The sequence below is a fragment of the Phalangium opilio genome, unplaced genomic scaffold, assembly GCF_054372755.1.
Source record: "Phalangium opilio isolate 3A_F unplaced genomic scaffold, DU_Popi_V2 ptg000246l_1, whole genome shotgun sequence".
Taxonomy (NCBI): Eukaryota; Metazoa; Arthropoda; class Arachnida; order Opiliones; family Phalangiidae; genus Phalangium; species Phalangium opilio.
Genome location: NW_028324225.1, coordinates 2782771 through 2801292, shown reverse-complemented (window position 1 = coordinate 2801292; position 18522 = coordinate 2782771). Strand labels below are relative to the sequence as shown.

At 36.8% G+C, this 18522-nt stretch overlaps 1 protein-coding gene across 1 annotated transcript; it reads left to right on the top strand.

Moving 5' to 3' along the window:
- Positions 1 to 10068: 10068 nt before the first annotated feature.
- Positions 10069 to 11821, top strand: LOC149611350 (uncharacterized). Its single transcript, XM_089858524.1, has 2 exons — positions 10069 to 10543; positions 10629 to 11821. Exons 1-2 carry the CDS (start codon positions 10069 to 10071, stop codon positions 11819 to 11821), a joined length of 1668 nt encoding a protein of 555 aa, XP_089714650.1.
- Positions 11822 to 18522: the final 6701 nt, after the last annotated feature.

The window sequence follows — 18522 nt, the reverse complement described above, 5'->3', positions numbered from 1 at the left end:
TAACCCTAAAAAGGTGATTTTTTCGTTTAGCATTACAAACGGGTATAAAGTCATTTCTACAAGGGCCTACCGGCCCTTTAGAATATTTGATTGCAGGCAAGCTGTAGCAAGCCATTACATTTGCTTTATCTACAGGTTCTTCTTCAAACATAGGGTTGGAATATCCATAAATTTCAGCCAATACAAGGAACTGTTGCATAATCAGTGCTGGAGTAACATTTAACTTGGTCCAGGCATCGCGTTTAATATGACATTGTAAGAGGCTTTTGACCTGAACAAGTTCGTCATGATCTCTTCTATGATTTTCCTGTCAATTATCTGTTTCCATCCAAATGGAACTCCTTTAACAGTGAAATGACGAGTTCCTTTCTCTTGGGAATTGAATAAACCATTAATCATGTTCTTTAACTCCTGACTTGGACACATGATCCAGTGTACCCACTCATTCTTCCGAAATGGATTTTGAATCTTGGGCATTAATGAAAATCATTGCTTCTATCCAATTTAGTAGCAAACATTTCCGTTTTATCAACTACTAAACTCTGTCTAAGAGATGAAATATTGTTTGATCCTCCGTCACAAATGAGAGCTGTTGTTTTTAACCCAACAGATTGCGATGCCCACACGGTTTTTAAAACGGTGCTGGAAATAACAGCGTGTGAAACATTTTTGGCCATCATGAAGTACGGCCCTATTATGTCGAAGAACATCTCCATAAAAACTAAAACATATTCCGCTTCTAAAACGTCCGTGACATGTTTTTCTTTAAAAAGGTCTTCGATAGAGGGATATTCACTTACATCCAGGGAACATCCAATAAACTGATTGTTTTCGAGTTCCATAAAAGCTTACCGATGACTTTAACCTCGTCGAAAATTGTAGCACCTTCTTTTTAGGTGGTCTTAGACGAGTAGGAAATTGAGCTACATGGTCGTCAAAACGTTCAGATTCAGCTTTAAGATAATGTAGATCAATTCCTTGTTTGCTTGGGATTTCTTTCAACTTTGCTCTAATCGAGTAAACACTTGGCAGAGTAAAAATACTGAAGGAAGCGAGCGCTTCATATGCAACTGGTGAACGTAAAAACACGCTAGGAAACGATTCAACATGTCAGTGGGCTGAACCGATTGCCGCAGGATCCTTTTTTTGTTTCTCTTTTGATCTTTGATAAAGTCATTTTTGCAATTATCCATTTTCCATGCTTTCTTTAACGCAACCCCTAACATGTTATTTTTCTCAATAGCTTCTTTGAAATTTTTTTTTTATTTCTTCTTGACCTTTCTTGTTAATTTCTTTTAAAGCGTGTTCCATTTCAAATTTTTGTTCTACACATAATGAAACTATGCTTTCTTTTATTTTTACTTCTCCGAGTGACGTAGTCCAGGAGAGGTTCTGTAACGGCCGTGTCTGTCTGTCCGTTGTTACACCCACGTGACCGCGTTCGCAGTTTCCAAATCAGAGCAAACGTGTTCGCCATTTCCGAACTGCTTTCACAGTCACGGAAATGGCTCCTCTACTTGAGCTCTCACACCACACATGAACACCAGTCTGGTACTTTTCTGGCTTCCAACACCACTATCTTCTGTTCTTTGTCAATCCCACATTGACACCATTCTGCACTTACACTGGCTTCTAACACCACCATCCACTGGTCTTCCGTCTATTCCACATAGAGAACAATCTGTATCATTGGCTTAATAATAATAATAATAATAATAATAATAATAATTTATTTGCAGTTTGGGCCAAGTACAACTCATTGGGCAGGGCAAAGTCGAAAACGACTTTTTTGCCCATTTGGTTAATGGTTAATTGTTATTAAAATATATGAAGTAGATAGTTTAGTAAGTAACATGAATTAAATGATATGTTGTTTTAGCTTACATTTAAATTTAGCAAAAACGATTTTACAATATTTTTATAGTTATTTATAGTTAGATTCGAGAGTGGGTTTAGCTCATTATATAATTTAACACACTTACAAAATATAGAATTTAGCTTTAACGTTGTGCGCGCATGTGGGGGCTCAAGGATATAGGTTTTCCGAGTGAAATGTTTTGATAGTGTACTATATCGAAAAGGGTTATATATAGTAGATGTGATAGACTTAAATATAAAAATCAAACAAAGGTATTCTTTAAGCATAAATATGTTTAGTATTTCTTGTGATTTGAAAATTGGAGGGGTATGCGCTAGGAAAGGTTTGTTTTCTATTATTCTTAGCACTCTTTTTTGAAGGACTAGTATTCTATTTAGGTTTGCCTTACTTGTCTTGCCCCATATGGATAAGCAATACGACGGATGTGGGTAAATAAAGGCATAGTACAATTGGCGCAGTGTATTTTCTCCGAATATGTCGCGATTTTGATGGACTAAGTATATTCCATAGGAGATTTTTTTTGCAACCTGATTGGTGTGATAGTTCCATTTTAGGTGCGGGTCGTAGAAAAGACCGAGATACTTATACATATTCACTTCTTCTAGGACACTGTTTCCCAAAATTATAGGTTCATTATGGTGACGCAATATATTTATGTTGAAGAATATCATATTGACTGTTTTCCCAGTGTTTATCTCTAAATAGTTATATGTTAGCCATCTTTCAATTTTACTAAGTGCGGTGTTTACCTCATTTATTATGGTACCTAGATCAGGGCCTGCACATAGGATAAGTGTATCATCTGCATATAGGGTGATGGAATCGTCATTATCAATGCTTGTAATGTCGTTTACGTATAAAATAAAGAAAAGAGGTTAAAGTATTGACCCTTGGGGCACACCCCTGGAGACTAAATTATAATTAGACAATTTCCCGTTTAATTTAGTTCGGGCTTTCCTATCCCTTAGGTAGGACTTAATCCATTTATATCTCGGACCTCTAAAACCCATGGCATGAAGTTTTTCCAGTAATCGTGCTTGGTTAACGGTATCAAAAGCTTTTTTAAAATCAAGAAAACACCAAGGGCGTAGAAAGTAGCATCTAGGGCTTCTATGATTTGCTTATAAACCCTAATATTAGCTACCTCTACACCCGATTTCTCTCGAAATGCAAATTGTTTGGGGGAGATTAAGTTGTATTTATTGCAAAATTTGGACATCCTATGGTAAAAAACTAAAAACATTTTTTTAATTTAATTAATGACGTAATGGGCGTTACAATATAGGATGGTGCCAATTTTATTATTTTTGGTGGGAGATCATCAAATCCAGGGGCTGAGTTAGCTTTAAGGTCTTGTATTATTCCATATATTTCAGTAGTATCCGTTTCATATAAAACAAAGGTATTTGGGAGATGCTTAACATTTTTTAGGGTTCGATATCTTTCATTTTGTTGTTGATAGTTGGGCACCGCGGGATTAAAGGCATCATTGAACGTGTCCGCCGAGATATTAATTACATTATCATTAGCTAATTTTACCTTTTCCAAGTAAATTGTTTATTAGTTTCCAAGTTTCTTTGGGTTTAGACTTAACCTTTAGCAGGGCGTCTTTATAGTAGGCAATTCTGGCGTTTCTTATCAGGTTATTACATCTATTGCGGGAATTTTTGTAAGCCTTACTGTTTATTGCTGTGGGGTTGCGTTTGAACGTTTTTAATAGTTTTCATTTATTTCTTATTTCTGCTAGGATTGTATGGTTGATCCATTTATAAGAATCTTTTCGGGTTGCATTATAATAGGGGAACGCGTCGTTAACAATGGTAGATAACTTATTGTGAAAAAAGTTAAAGGCTTGGTTTATATCCTCATAATCCTGCAGGGGTTTCCATGACTCCATACTTATATTGGTGATAAATTTTGCAATATTATGTTTAGACAGATTTCGTATGCTAATGGTTGTTTTGATTTGGGTAGCTACTTTAAAGTTCAAAAGTATTGGTTTATGGTCGATGATATCGATGCCTGTTAAAACTTTGGTTTCGACTTGAAAATTTGAATAGCAGTGGTCGATTAAAGTTGCTGAGCTATTGGTCACCCTAGTTGGGGTTGTTATGAATTGTTTTAGTCCATAGCTAAGAGTTGTGTCTATCACATTTTCTGTTTCTTTGTTTTGAGATAGGAGATTGATGTTCATATCCCCAATGATAATCATTTTTCTATTTGGTGGGCCCATTTTCAGGACCATGTGTTCAAGTGTTTTTAAAGATTCACTAACCTTATTACCTGACCTATACACAACAGCTATATATATATATTTGGTCTATTATGATAGTGAATATTTCGAGAAACTCATTTGAAGTACATGCTTCATTAGCGATTTCATATTTTATATTATTTCTAAGATAGAATCCTACCCCCCCCCTCCTTTGCGTGTATCACGACCATGACCAGCAAAATTCAACCCAGGGTAGCTTTCAGGGAAGTCTTTCTTGAACCATGTTTCAGTTAAAGCGTATATATGAATATCTCTGTCTATCAGATCACATGCTGCGATTAGTTGACCAAAATTCGCTTTCGCACTTCGAATATTAATTGAAATTATATTTAACATAAAGAGTGGGTTTTAGTAGATGTACAATAATAAATAGAATAAATAGATAAATAAATAGTTTTAGATATAGTTAAATTTTCACGACCGAGTCGCTTGAGAAATCAAATTTAAAGCTATCGGCTCCCACTTTGATGGAGGTACTAGATAGCCAGATGTACTTCTCAGGGTGTTTGGTCTTTGCAAATTGACGTAACTTTTACCTTCCGAATAGCTGATTTGCCGTACAATCGTGTTCAATAAATATTTGGGTGCCTTTTAATTTAACATTTTTCGTAAGGATGGACATTTTAACGTCATAGGTTTCAGCGGGTATGCAATAGATCTAGATTTATTTTGTTGATATGGGCCTTTACGGAAGATTTGCGACAGTAAGATATTAATATTGACGTTTAGTTTACTTGAGAACAGGTTCTCCACGGCATTTGCTAACTCCTTTCTAGATTCAGTGTCCTTATCTACTAGCCCTCTGATTATTAAATTATTTCGCTTAAGCATTATTTCTAAGTTACCAACTCTCATTCTAGTGTCTTCGTGATTGTCTTTGACGCGTTTCTCCAGTGCTGAAGCACCTGGATCTAGAGCAGTGACCCTGTCATCCAAGAGTGCAATACTTTGCATGGACAGCTGGACATCGTTAAGCGATCTTTCCATGACCAATTGCCTAGCTTCTATCGCGTCTATGGATATTTTTGTATCATTGACGCTTGTTGTTAGGGAATCTATTTTTTTAGCTATAGCGTTAAGCGCTGTTATGACGTCCGGTGAGGTTGCATCGTTTGCGGGATCAGCAACTGGCATTTCAGAGTTCGATTTTGATCTAGTCTTATGCATTTTTAAAGTTTGATTGAGCTGGCGAAGCCCACAGTAAGCTTAGGTCAAAATAGATAGAAGTGGTTTTGTACCAACCTATTAAAGAAAAACAGATTAGCGTCTTGGGTAACGTCTTAAGGGTATTGGGCTCCGCCAGTAAATGGAATTTCAGCTTCGGAATCAATCGTGGTTTAGTTGTTTGTTCTTGGTCACGTGTTGGAGTTTTTTAACTGGTCCACGTTGAGCTTTTTAAGGTAGAACGCACTTAAGTTGCACTTTTTAGAAAATCGTTTTTTTTAAAGACGTTGGACGCGTAGTTTGGCGGTACTTATCGGTGTCGATACTTTAGATTCTATAATTCCTTGATGATACAGCAGGCCAGCTGGACTGGTGGCCTTACATAAAGGTGGCAAGTCTATTAAAGAGAAACAGATTAGCGTCTTGGGTAACGTCTTAAGGGTATTGACAGTTTCAAACGTTACCATTTCCATACCACTCTTGTTCATATTTTTTTTTTACCAATTCCACCCAATGGCACCCATAGATTTCATCAACCTCCCCATCCGTTACCGATCCGTGGTTTCCAAATACCAAACATTCCCATTCCCGATTAAGAAACATTATCACATTTCCAACCATTACCGAAATCAACAATAGCAGAAAACCATTTCCATACCATTACCGATATTCAATATTATATATGAACAACGTAATTAGTACCATTATTACCTCAAATCCTTGTGGCTGAAGAAAAATTACATAATTAAATGACAAACAAGGAGAACTCACCTGCAATTTCTACACTTGTCGAAGCATTCTTCTAAAATCTGCCCTATTTGTCCTTCACAAAGTTCACAAAATTAGCCACAACAAAAATATAAATTTATTTCGAATGTTTTAACAAAAACACTAGTGGTTATCTTTAAGGGTTTCGTGGAAAAAAGAAGAATGTCCACTTTATTTGGCTTTAACTGCGTTCTTCTTTCCTCTAAAATCCTACCCTGTTTGCTGAAACAAGGTTCGCTGGTTGAACTTGAAGCGGGAATTGACATAATTCGCTTAAACAAGGACTTGAGTTTTGGCAAATTTTGGTCTTTCCACCAATCTTCAAGTGAAGTTGACGTTGTAGGTAATGACACAAGTGACTGATAAGTCGACACTTCATCCTCATTTACGTTACAACTAGTAGGCTGCTCGTCCAGTAGGTCTGAAAATATGTCATCCTTTTCCTAAATGAATTTAGAGTTGCTTTTGCAATAACTCTTTTTTTAAATTAATTTATATATTAAAAATCAGCTAACCACGTTAGTTTTGGCTATTTTTGAAAGTGGCTGCGAGTCAAAGCATTCATCATCATCATCTTCATTGAGTGTAGTATCCTGCTCCAGTTCATCACGAATATAACTGATCACACTAGGTCGTTGCTCTTCAGGAATTGCTTTCATTAGTTTTATTTTAGGGTTTAAGAAAACTGCCATTTTATGGTACTTGTTTATCGTGCACTTTTGAAGCTCTGCAAGCAGTAACTCTTTGCACTACGAAATACAATTATAATAAGTGTTTCGTTTTACTGTACGTGAAGTTCTTAAACCACCAATTTTTGGAAAAGAACTATACCTTTTTAATTTCTGGATGATCATCTTCACAGAAATAACATTGTTTTTTGAGTCTGTCCGGCCATGGAATAACAAGGTGCAAAGTAGGTTTTTTTTTCCTGACAAAGATTATTACTGCAAGATCTGTAACATTCCAGTATCTTGATGGTGGATTTTAACAGTTCCATGTCTATTTGGAAAAAAAGTCTCTCCTCGTTCTGACAATAATTTTCTAATTTGGTCTTTCGCCTCGTACACGGACTCAATCATTTCCAATCGCGAATTCCATCGAGTACACTCTTCCTGTTTCAGAGTTTTCACCAACTTTCTTTGCAATCCAGACTTTTTGAAGTAGGTTACTAGCGCTTTACACTGATGAAACATTTCAGTTATATCTGGAAGCTCGTTTACATAATCGGGCTTATCTCTTGTTTTCTTTTTTTCGGTAAAAACGTGGTCCAAAATCAGGTTTAATTGGTGTGCGGTGCACCAAAACCATGGATACTTTCTGAAACCTGATACCATATTGGCAGCACCGTCCGTAACAAAATAAATATCCTTTCTTCTCTAATTTAAATTCTTTCAATACCTCTAAAACAAGCTCACGGATATTAACGCCTGATTTTTTTTTGTCAATTTCTCTTGTACCTAAAACTTTGCACTGAAGTCTAAAGTCTTCCTGGTAAAAATGAGCCGTTACCGAAATGTACGACACCATTCTGAAGCTGTGTGTCCAGCCGTCTGTTGTGACAGCTATAGATTTAACTGAATCCAAATCCAGAATTAGTTTCTGCTTCACTTCACGGTAGAGATCCTCGCAGTTTCTGCTAACGGTAGTTGGGTTTGGAAGTACTAACGACGCGTCGATATTTCCATGCTGAGAACCAACAACAAGTGAATTTGCTAATATGCGAAAACCTTCACCTTGGATTGATCTGAAGGGTCGAATGTCCATTGTAACCATTTTGGAGCAAGCCGATAATACTCGCTTTTTGGTTCTTGAGCTTATTGACGATTGTCCATGACTCAGAAAATTTGTAATCTTAAACCATTTCACATGGTTATTATTTTATTATTTTATCACTTAAACATAATTAGAAAGAATTTCTTTCTTACCTTAGACTGTGCTTTTATATTTTGTGAGTTGCACTTATGGTTTTTCAGGCCACTCGTCCCATCTTTGGATTTGAAATTGAGAATCGCGTTGCATTTTGTGTCCAAACACACAACATACGGGGTCAGCACATTATTAACCTTGATTTGTTTAAACCGCTTCCAAACATCGGAACGCGCATTTGGCGGACATAAAAAACTAACCGTTTGATCCCTGTTTTGAAGTAAATGTTTTAATTTTTCTTTTGTAATAATTGGAGAACTTTCTTCGTTTGAGCTCATAGTAATTTTGGTATCCAAATTCCAAAGCACCGCACTAGATCTACACCGCACTAAGTGCACACGCCTTAAACGCCGGTAGCCGGACTCGAGACCGAGAACTAAAGAAAAATCTAGAGCGTCTTGGTTCGGGCCAAAACTACCACTGCAATTAAAGATCCCTTTTTGTAATTTCGAAATTTGAAGGTCAAATTTCGAAATTACAAACCTTTACTCATAGGGTTTCTCGATTCAAAACATCAAACAATCTGTGGAAGTCACAGAGAGGAAAGATATGTCGAAGGTCTCAAGATATAATAAAGCTTAAAAACTCTATCTACCTATCAATGCATGATATAAATTTTGATATTGGGCCTTTTTCTTGGAATACTGGATCCCCTGCCTCCTTCAAAAACTCTACACCTTCGATACAGAGCTGCTTATGGTTTGCGCTGCCTTTACTTTCATTTTTTGGCTTTAAAAATGTATGTGAAATTTCGTAAGCTTATTTGCCGAGGTTAAACCCTCGTAATCTTGGTAGCTATGCAAGATACCGACATGTCCCCAGTCAATTCGCTAAATAATTACGCGTTGTTATTTATATAACTTTAAAAAAGGGTTTATTTTATTGTACTTCGCCAGTGCGTTGGTCAAGCAAAACACCATAGTGCTCCCATAAATTTCTCAAGAGTTTCAGCATGTGGCATGCGTCGAGAATAGAATATACCTTCTCATTAGGATCTGCTGAATAGTGTAAAATAATTGAGTCAGAAACAGTGTAGACCTAAAGTAAAGGCTAAAAACCAGGTCAAAAACAAGAAGTACCAGGGTTATAACTCAATGTAATTGAGCCATTGTGAGGTTACTTTTCAGCCCATCACACACAAGAGCGATACATTTAGCCCCTGTTTGTGTATATTGAAAATACACTCTGTTAGCAGAGTTTTGAACATAACGCTGGGGGTTCAATGGAACCAGGAAATAGCCTACTGGCAATTTCCAATGTGCATTTACAGCAACAGCTATAAAAACTAGGGCTGATGTTGCGATCTCGGCGGAATCTTGAGCGCAATGGCCTAACCCCAAGATAACATAGCCAGAAAACTCTTTTCCTGTCCATACCGTATGTCTTTCAATAGACATTTCTTCCAAGGAGAGCGCTATTAATATTGGATGTTTTGATTTTTCCACCTCAGATTTGATAAACCCGAAGCTTTCGGCAGTGAACCCGGGTTGGCCATCAATTTTATTTGTCCAATCACGTAACGTGTTTGGATGGGGCAAACAGAACGTTTTCTTTAAAAATTCATACGCTTTAGGCGAATAGAAGTGGACAGTCAAGGCAAAGCTTCAAATTTCTTCAGTATATTTTTGCTTTGTTTGGTTTTTTAATCCTGAATGCCGAAAAATTTTAAACATTTCTTTTGCAGTAGGTATGAATCGCTCTTGAATGTCCAGTGCATTTTATTCTAAAAGAAGATTTTGCTTTCTCAATACATGGTAAAAAAAAATAAACAAGTTGGTTAGTCATTAAGCTCGTGGAAGGATTTTCTCTGAAGGAGGGGGGAAAAGGGGGATAAAATGTGACGTAGATGAACACTAGAGTCATCTCGTGCCTAAAATATTTAACGATCCGAATCGTCTGCTTCATCAATTTTAACTTCAAAGGCCAAGGGCCATGAAACTCAGAGCATAGCCTAGTTAGATCAAGGTTAGATCTTTGCTGATTAGCAATTTAGCATAGGGTTTTCTAAGTTAGTTAATGTGAATTAAATTGATTAATGTTATAACTATTTATAAAAATGAGTGGAAAAAGTGGTGCACGATGCTGTGTATATAACTGCGGTAGCTTTTCGCGTACTCATCGCGATCTGGTCGATAACAAAATCAGTTTCTACAAATTTCCAAAGGATGACTTAATTCGAAATGAATGGATAGCGCGAATACAAATGAGCTATAATAATAATAATGATAAAACCCATGTACAGTCAGCCAAAAGAAAAAGGTTTGAACCCAAGAAAAATAGTCTTGTATGTGGCCTACACTTTAGTAAAGGCGGTAAAAAAGCTTACGAGGATAAAGTTCCTATCTACATTGGGGGCCAAACTTTCTCGAAAACTGTATTTATCTCTAATCTTGTTATACTGGATGAAGATGCAAACGGAATCTGCTCAAATATTGGGTCTGAAACTGAGATAGCATCGCATATGGAATCTGTTGATTCACTTATTGACTCGATGGAAAGTAACGCACCATCACAAAACAGCCCTCATTCTGGTATGTTATTACCATATTCTTACTTACTTATTTAATGTTTTTATTTAATATTTAAAGTAATGTTTTAAATATTATGAAATCATAGATCATACTTATGGGTCAACTGTGAGAAATAATGTGTCTCGGTTGCTCGATCAGATATTAATTATGAAAGAAAAAGAGAAGACGTTGCTACGGGAATTAGAAAGCAATAAAAAAACCATAAATTCCTTGGAAACTGAAAATATTCAAATGAAAAATGAAGTTCGACGACTCCAGAAAGATTTGAAGAAAAAGGATGAAGAAGTCCGAAGTTGTCGATTCCGATTATGCAATGTTTCTAAAAATAATGACATGCTTAAATTTTACACTGGTTTTTCGTCCATTGATGAATTTAATGTCCTCTACCACCAAGTTGAACCCGCCCTAGCAACTTTGTCGTTGTATAACAATGGAAAAGACTATGCCCGTTGCACTGATAGAAATGATTCCGCTGGTGGAAGGCCCATGGCGCTGGATTTTAAAGAACAGTTGTTCTTAACGCTTTGCAAGTTGAGGGCTGGCTTGCTAAATAAAGATTTGGCTTTCAGATTTGGAATATCTTTCACAACTGTTAGCAACTATATAACGACGTGGTTAGATATGTTTTACCAGAGATTAACAATCATCCCAATATGGCCTTCAAGGAAAGTAGTCGACGAATTTATGCCTGAAGACTTTAAAGAAAAATTTCCAACTACAAGAGTTGTGATAGATTGTACAGAATTTTACATAGAACGTCCATCGGACTACGGAACTCAATGTGACACATATTCAAATTATAAACGTCACACTACAGCCAAAGGCCTAATTGGAGCTTCTCCAAATGGATTTGTGTCATATGTAGCACCGTTAGCTCCTGGGAGAGAATCTGATACAGAGTTAACAAAAAATTGTGGACTAATAGACCTCTTAGAGAAAGGCGATTCTGTTATGGCGGACCGTGGTTTTCTAGTACATGAGGTTCTGGCTGCTAAGGGAGTAGATTTGAACATGCCGCCTTTCTTGGGCGATAGGAGCCAGCTGTCAGAAGCGGATGAGCAAAAAACAAGAGACATAGCTAGTGTCCGAATACACATTGAAAGGGTGATTCGAGAACTAAAGAACTTTAGAATTCTAAAATATACTTTTCCAAACTCCATGCACGCAAATTTGGAAAAAATTTGGGTTATTTGTTGTTATTTGTTAAATTTCATTAATGAGCCCCTTTTAAATCGAAAGGAAAAGCTGCTGCAAGAAGAAATAGTCCATGAATTTTAACTGTTATTAATATTTATTCATATTTATCAATTTTATCACATTTTATAACCAAAAAGTATTAATTTTATCACATTTGATAAACATTAAATGCTTTGAAACAAAAATGACTTAACATTGACTAAAAAAATTAATTGAAAAATAAATTAAAAAATGCAATTTAAATTGAGATCAGGGTAAGAATTAGGAACTTAATTTTGTTTCAGATAATGATTGAAATAAAACATAAGTTTGGGCAACATAAGTTCAAAAAAACATTTTGGATCAAACATTAGCCTCTCGCAAAAACTATCGATACCGGCATCAACGTACAAATCACACCATGTTAATCCAGTGATTCCTAACTGCCCCTGAATTTGGTAGTAGTAGTTATGCGTCTTGTTTAAAAATATGGTTCCAGATTTGTCTTTTTTTCAAACAGCAGTTCATCTTTAAATCTTTTCTTGTAATAACTTCGTCAATCGTAACCCCAAGTTCTTTGGCTTTAGAAAGAGTCTTAATTTCAAGAAGACCAAACTCTTGGGTTAATTCGTCGTAGATTAATCCATCGGGTGAGGCTCCTAAGACTGGAAATCCGGGATTAACAACTAGTCCAACCTTGAATACTTGAACTTTGTGGTCTTTTTCAGCAAGATATTTTTTTCGAGCTACTGCCTCGTTTTGCAACCCTTCCCTGACATACTTTATCCTACTTATATCCACACCACCTCTAAGACTTTCTACAAATTTATCTGTGACCTTGGCCTTCCTTTTAACAATTTGTCCAAAATTGGAAGCAGTGATCCTTTCTTTTCGTTCAGCTTTCCATAATTGCGATGATGCTTGCTCTCTGGTATTTTCTTCTAAAACTCTAGCATCTTCTAGAGAGAGCTTAAGAGAATCAGGAAGCTCAATCTCCACATTCTCAAAAACTGCATTTATTAGTTGAACTGGAAGTCCGATTCTTTGGACTTGAATGGTATTATTTGGGAAATCATCAGGTATTTGGTGTGATTCATTAGCATAACATACAGGTACAAACTCTAATGGATTGAACGAAGCCTCTTCTAAAATTCTTTGCCACATGGGCCTTATTTTTAAAGCTTTGAAGTCATCTGCTAGACATTTAATTTGCTCCTTCTTTTCTGATTGAGGCGCCTCTTGTGTGCTCGATGAATAACTTGCCACGCAAATTTTCCTTGGGAGCTTTTTCCTTTCCTTTTTGCCAGGCATATGATTTAGAAAGTTTAACACACTAAATCTACTAGTAGATAAAGTTTTCTTTACATCCAGTTTTCCCCATTTCTGTGCTATTTCGGTAGGAGACAGGTCGTTGGGAACGAATTTGAGCTGTTCCATTAAGCAATCCAAAATGAACCACGCAGTAGTAGCAACGTGACAACAGACTCCGCATTTACCAGTTTTACAGTTACATGACCCCTTTATAATCTCTCCAGATTTTGAATCCATTATGAGATGAACGAAGTATAATTTGTGAGCTTTATAAGATGCGTGTACTTTAGATTTTACATGTGTCATGCCTTTTAGTTGATCAGGAGATACAAAAACGTTTGTTACTCTTTTAGCTTTGAACATCCGATAACCCTTCACTTTATGCTTTTTGCTTTTTCTGTTATTAGATTCATGATGCTTGTTAATGGCTTGCTCTGAGAAGTTAGACGGTATACTTTTTAGCTGCTTGGTCCAATTTCCTTTGGGTAAATTTGTTTCAAAGTTTGTAACGTCGCGAAAGACAGTTGTAGTTCTAAAAATCAAAAAAGGATTAACATTTCGCCACTTTCCCCTAAGCCTTGGTCTAATTTCATTTACGCCACCGATATTGAAATACGTATTACCTTTTTACTTGTTTCTTTTGCTCCATATTAATTATTTCTACAATTCTTTAAATCCAATTCAATAAAAGGGTAATGACATTTAACAAACACATTAAAAAAGCCTAATAAAGAAATAAGTTAGATAACACGAGAATACGGACTCCATGCTTGTTTTGGTGTTTAAAGTGGTCAATGCGCAGGAGCAGTAACATCCAATCACAGTGCCCTTTCTTTCCCAGCATGCAATGTTCTCCCCGCTTTGACCGTTAAATATTTTGAACGATTTTTTTTTACCATGTATTCGCGGAGAGCATCTTTAAAGGAATAAAGCTTCAAATCCTTTCGCCGCCTTGTCTGATGAGCCATCTTAAGTTTTTTGCGAAGTGATAGATTCTTTTTTCTCTTATTGTAATGCATATTCGAGGGGTGTACCTCATATGAGCAGTTCCCGGTAGAGAAGTTCTTGAAATAGCAACCGCGATTCTAAAAAACAGCGTTTTTTTTCCAAAACTGGTCTTTTAGAAATAGCGGCTGCTGTTTTGGGAAATAGCAGTGTTTGTGTTGAGTTTTGCGCATTTCATAACAATACAGTTGTATTCGTGGTTTTAAAAACTACCTTCAGTAATGTGATCTACTAACTGATCGTGTTTATGATTTTTTTTTAAAAGTACACTTAGATATTTTACTATTCTTCAGGCTGTATCAGTTTACAGTCCTCTTACCAGGATAGAAAAATAATTCCAGAAAGGTTATTTTATTTCGCAAGTAGATAATTGTAAACAGTTTTTTTTTTGGAAAAGGCATATTATAATTCGAGAAAGGGTATTTTATTTCGGAAGAAGATAATTGTAAACAGTAATGTTTTGGAAAAGGCATATAATAATTCGAGAAAGGTTATTTTATTTCGGAAGTAGATAATTTTAAACAGTAATTTCTTGGAAAAGGCATATTATAATTCGAGAAAGGTTATTTTATTTCGGAAGGAGATAATTGTAAACATTAATTTTTTGGAAAAGGCGTTACACCATTTCCAAAATATCCATATCTGACCTTGTTCTCTTTGATTTCATATAACCCAGCTGGGCCAGCTTACACCATAATAAACAACTCTAGTTTTTCGCATATCTGTCTTTCTGCTCTTTAGAGAACTACTGTAACGGTACGCCGTGTTTACGAGAACCGCTGTATCGGTATTTGCTGTAATGGGTAAACTGCCATTTCGGGAACCGCTATTTAGAGAACTGTTGTTATGAGGACCGCTATTTTGAAATCCGCTCATAAGGGAACTGCTCATGTGAAGGCTTCCCTATTCGAGAACCATTGAGTGCATGGATAGTTGACTAGATTTCTCTTATGTAAAATTTCATTTTAAGTGAATTTAATGTTATTATTTAACCACAAGTTTAATATAGTTGAGATTTCTAACATCTGTTTTTACTACTTTATGACCCAATGAAAAGTGAACACTACTCCGGTTCCTTAAATACGTCTTCAAAAATCCATAAAAGAGGCTTACTTAATGAACCAATAGTGTAATTATTCAAAGCTCAGCCTCTTATTTTCCCAACTGTGTTGATTATGGTTCGTGTAGTTTGAAGTAATACGTTCAACTTAGTCTAAAATAATTCGCTTGTTGACTGGTAACACCATTAAATATACACTCGAATACATAAACTTAAAAGACGCAATTTATTTAAATTTGGTAAAATCATATACAATTCGTTGCATAATCCCACTAAATTTGGTGTTCATAGTCCGAAAGCTAGAACTCAACTGAATTTCTGTTATCAATAATTCTTCTGACGATTGTTTAATATTTTAGTAGACCAAAAAACTAGTAGTCCAGAAGTTGACTAATGACTACTTCATTGCTATAGAAAGAGATATCAGGGATTGATGTAGTATTTGGTGATGGGAGATGTTGGGTCACTACTGAACTAGGCAATACATGGCTCTTTGCTAAACCTACTCTCTTGTCATGTTTGCTATAGGTGCGCTATTATTTCCGCGGCAATTTTCAGTCAGATGTTACGGGAAAAACGTGCCTTTGACTTTAGAAAAGTTTGCGAGGATGATGAAAACTGAACCGTCGTGTTAATAGCAGAAGTGAAACGGTTCCACGTCCACAAATGTCTCTAAAGGCTCTTTCAGACGTTCCAACTTTTTGACTCAGCTTGATGAGTCAACTCGAGTTGAATCAACTAGTTCGATCGTGTGAATAGACGCCGCTGGATGAGTTGACTCACCGAAAATGTTGGCTAGGAAAAATTGGATCAATGATCAATTTTTGCTGACTCAAATTTTTAATTTCATTTCTCCAGCCAATCAAAATGAATCACTAAAACAGCCTTTTTCACGAGTTATTTCGTAACGTTCAGTCGCGTGAAAAGGAAGGATTTATTTCGCTTTTCCCTTCAAAAGTTGGGCAAGTTGATACAACTTTTTGACCCATCGAGCTGAGTCAAAAAGTTGGATCGTCTGAAAGAGCCTATCGTTGAAACATCCCAGTGCTTCCGCAGCATGTTTAGCGGTAACTTTATCGAGACTACGCTAAAAGAAGCTTATCTTCCGCTTTTAAGAAAAGACACTTTCGCGTTCGTCTTGGACTACGTTAACGGTGCGGAGATACGCTTTGAAAAGTGTTCTGTAGAGGAGTTGCAGGACTTGTACGATTTAGCGGATATGCTCTGCATGGACTCCTTAGTGGCAGAATGCCGGGTGTTAATTGCCAACACCAGGTTACTTGAAGATAGTGAACACGCATGGTAACACCACGCCAAGGCTTTTGAAGATGAAGATACGGTGATCGGGATTAGGGGGTTGTTTCTAAAACGACTGGTTACATACCCACTTATGAAGTCAATAACACCCTACAAATAAGTCAGTATGATTACAAATGGTAACGATGCATTAGACAACGCGCCACACGAATTAATAGTGGACGTTTTGAAGATCTTGATAATCCCCGAAGATACGGTAAAATACTGAGTATTTCAACATTTTCTGGTCACAATGCGCCAATCGTTTTTCACTTGCGAGAAAATGAAAGCGCTTTCGGATTGGGTCGAGTCCGAATCGAACAAAGATACGTCTTTTGCTAAACGCGTCGAAATGTTCGAACATACCGGATGTGATCAACTCTCCCGCGAGGAGTTAAACGGTATCCTTACGATGTTCCAGCAAGAAAAAAGACTCAAGTCCTTCAAAGCCCTAACGGTTTCCATCAGGAATATCCAAGAGCAAATGGCACTGAAAAACGTGCGTGCAGCTTGGGTCCAGTTTTGTGGGTCCGAAGTTAACATCTCGGAGTACCAACTGCGTTTATTTCGAGAACCACCAACATGGCGTCAAGTAAAATACAATTTTCCGTCCAAAATAAGCAAGAGAAGTTTTATTTTCTAACGGTGGAAAACGTTCTGTACGTCATGGAGGTGACAACGACTTCGTAAAACGTGGAAATGTGTCAGATTGAACCGCCGTCTAATTTCGTGTGTTCAAAATTGTTCGCTAAAAAGGGTATGCTTTATCTTCATGGTAAGAATACGGCGACGAAAGTGGTCGTTATTATGACTATGACAAAGAATGCAACGAAGCCACTATCCATAACCTCAACGTGAAATTTTACGATAAGTGAATGCCAACTTTGATTGTGGAAGACCATAAAGTTATCTTCAAAAACGGTCGAAATGTTTTTGAATGCAATCTTGAAGAAAAAGCGGTGTCTGTGTTATTTGCCATCAACAAACCATGCCCGAACTTACACGAAAACACGCACTTGGCTAAAGTTGGCGAGGATATCTTGGTGTTCAACGACAAAGGGAAATATCTCATCTACCTGGAATTGGAGACGCGTTTCATAAACAGTGTCAATTTTAAGCACGAGAAAACCTCCATTTGTTCTACTGAACAAGGCCTAATCGTTGCCTACAACAGGAAATGGGGCCGAGCAATATAACGGTGATGCGACGAGTCGATGGACATTTTGAATCCTTAGGACGACTGCCTGGACCTGACTTTGGAGCTTTTTGTGGACCTGGAGAAACGTGCAAGTCTTCCATACGGTATGTGAAAGCAGATCCGCGACTTCTGAAAACTAAAATAATTTAGCGAAAATGTGCTGGTGAATTCAGTAAGAAAACATTTAGGAACCATTACTAATAAAAACTGTGAGAGTTATTTTTGCCCCGTAAATTGCTTGGAAAAATATTCATTGAACTAAGTACTAAATAATTAACTTATTTGCTTGAAATATAACTTTAATTGTACATATTGCATGCATATATTTACTTCTTTTTTTAAACTAAAAATATTTGGCAATTTAAATGGAAAATAAAATTTCAACTTTTACAAAGGAGAGTCCACACTACGGGTATTTCGCGCGCCTCGCGCGCGTTTTTCACTTGCTTGATACGCGCGCTTCGATCGCATAGCGTCTACGCACACGGTTTTAAAACGAGCGCCACGCCACTCCCACTTATTTAAGCCAATAGCAAATCCCTGAACTTCGAACTCTTTAGTGTAGTCTGCTACTCTGCAATTTGGATATTTGTATAGTCATGGCACGAGCGGATAAATATCCGACCAGTACCAACTACCAAAGTTGTTTAGCCAATAAGAAGCAGTCATACGAATATTTCGGACATTTTTTTTACTAGTCAAGTTGACTAGCGAACCCCCAGATTTCGATTTATTTTAGTAAGTCAAGGCATTTTTTTAGTAGTCAAATGCCTTGACTAGTGCCTTATGTCTAGCCCTGGTACCAAAGTTGTTTAGCCAATAAGAACTTCACAGTACTACATCTGACGGTCCTACCCCCTCTCCCCTCCTCTAAACGGCGCGAAAACATTTTCAAAAGCTGCGAGCTACGTAAAACCGTCCCTCGAAGTGTGC

What these genes read in the sequence shown, in the direction of transcription:
- LOC149611350 (XM_089858524.1), top strand. Translation starts at nt 10,069, where the DNA reads ATGAGTGGAAAAAGTGGTGCACGATGCTGTGTATATAACTGCGGTAGC. An exon ending in ACAAAACAGCCCTCATTCTG is followed by an intron (nt 10,544 to 10,628) that starts GTATGTTATTAC and finishes ATGAAATCATAG; the next exon opens with ATCATACTTATGGGTCAACT.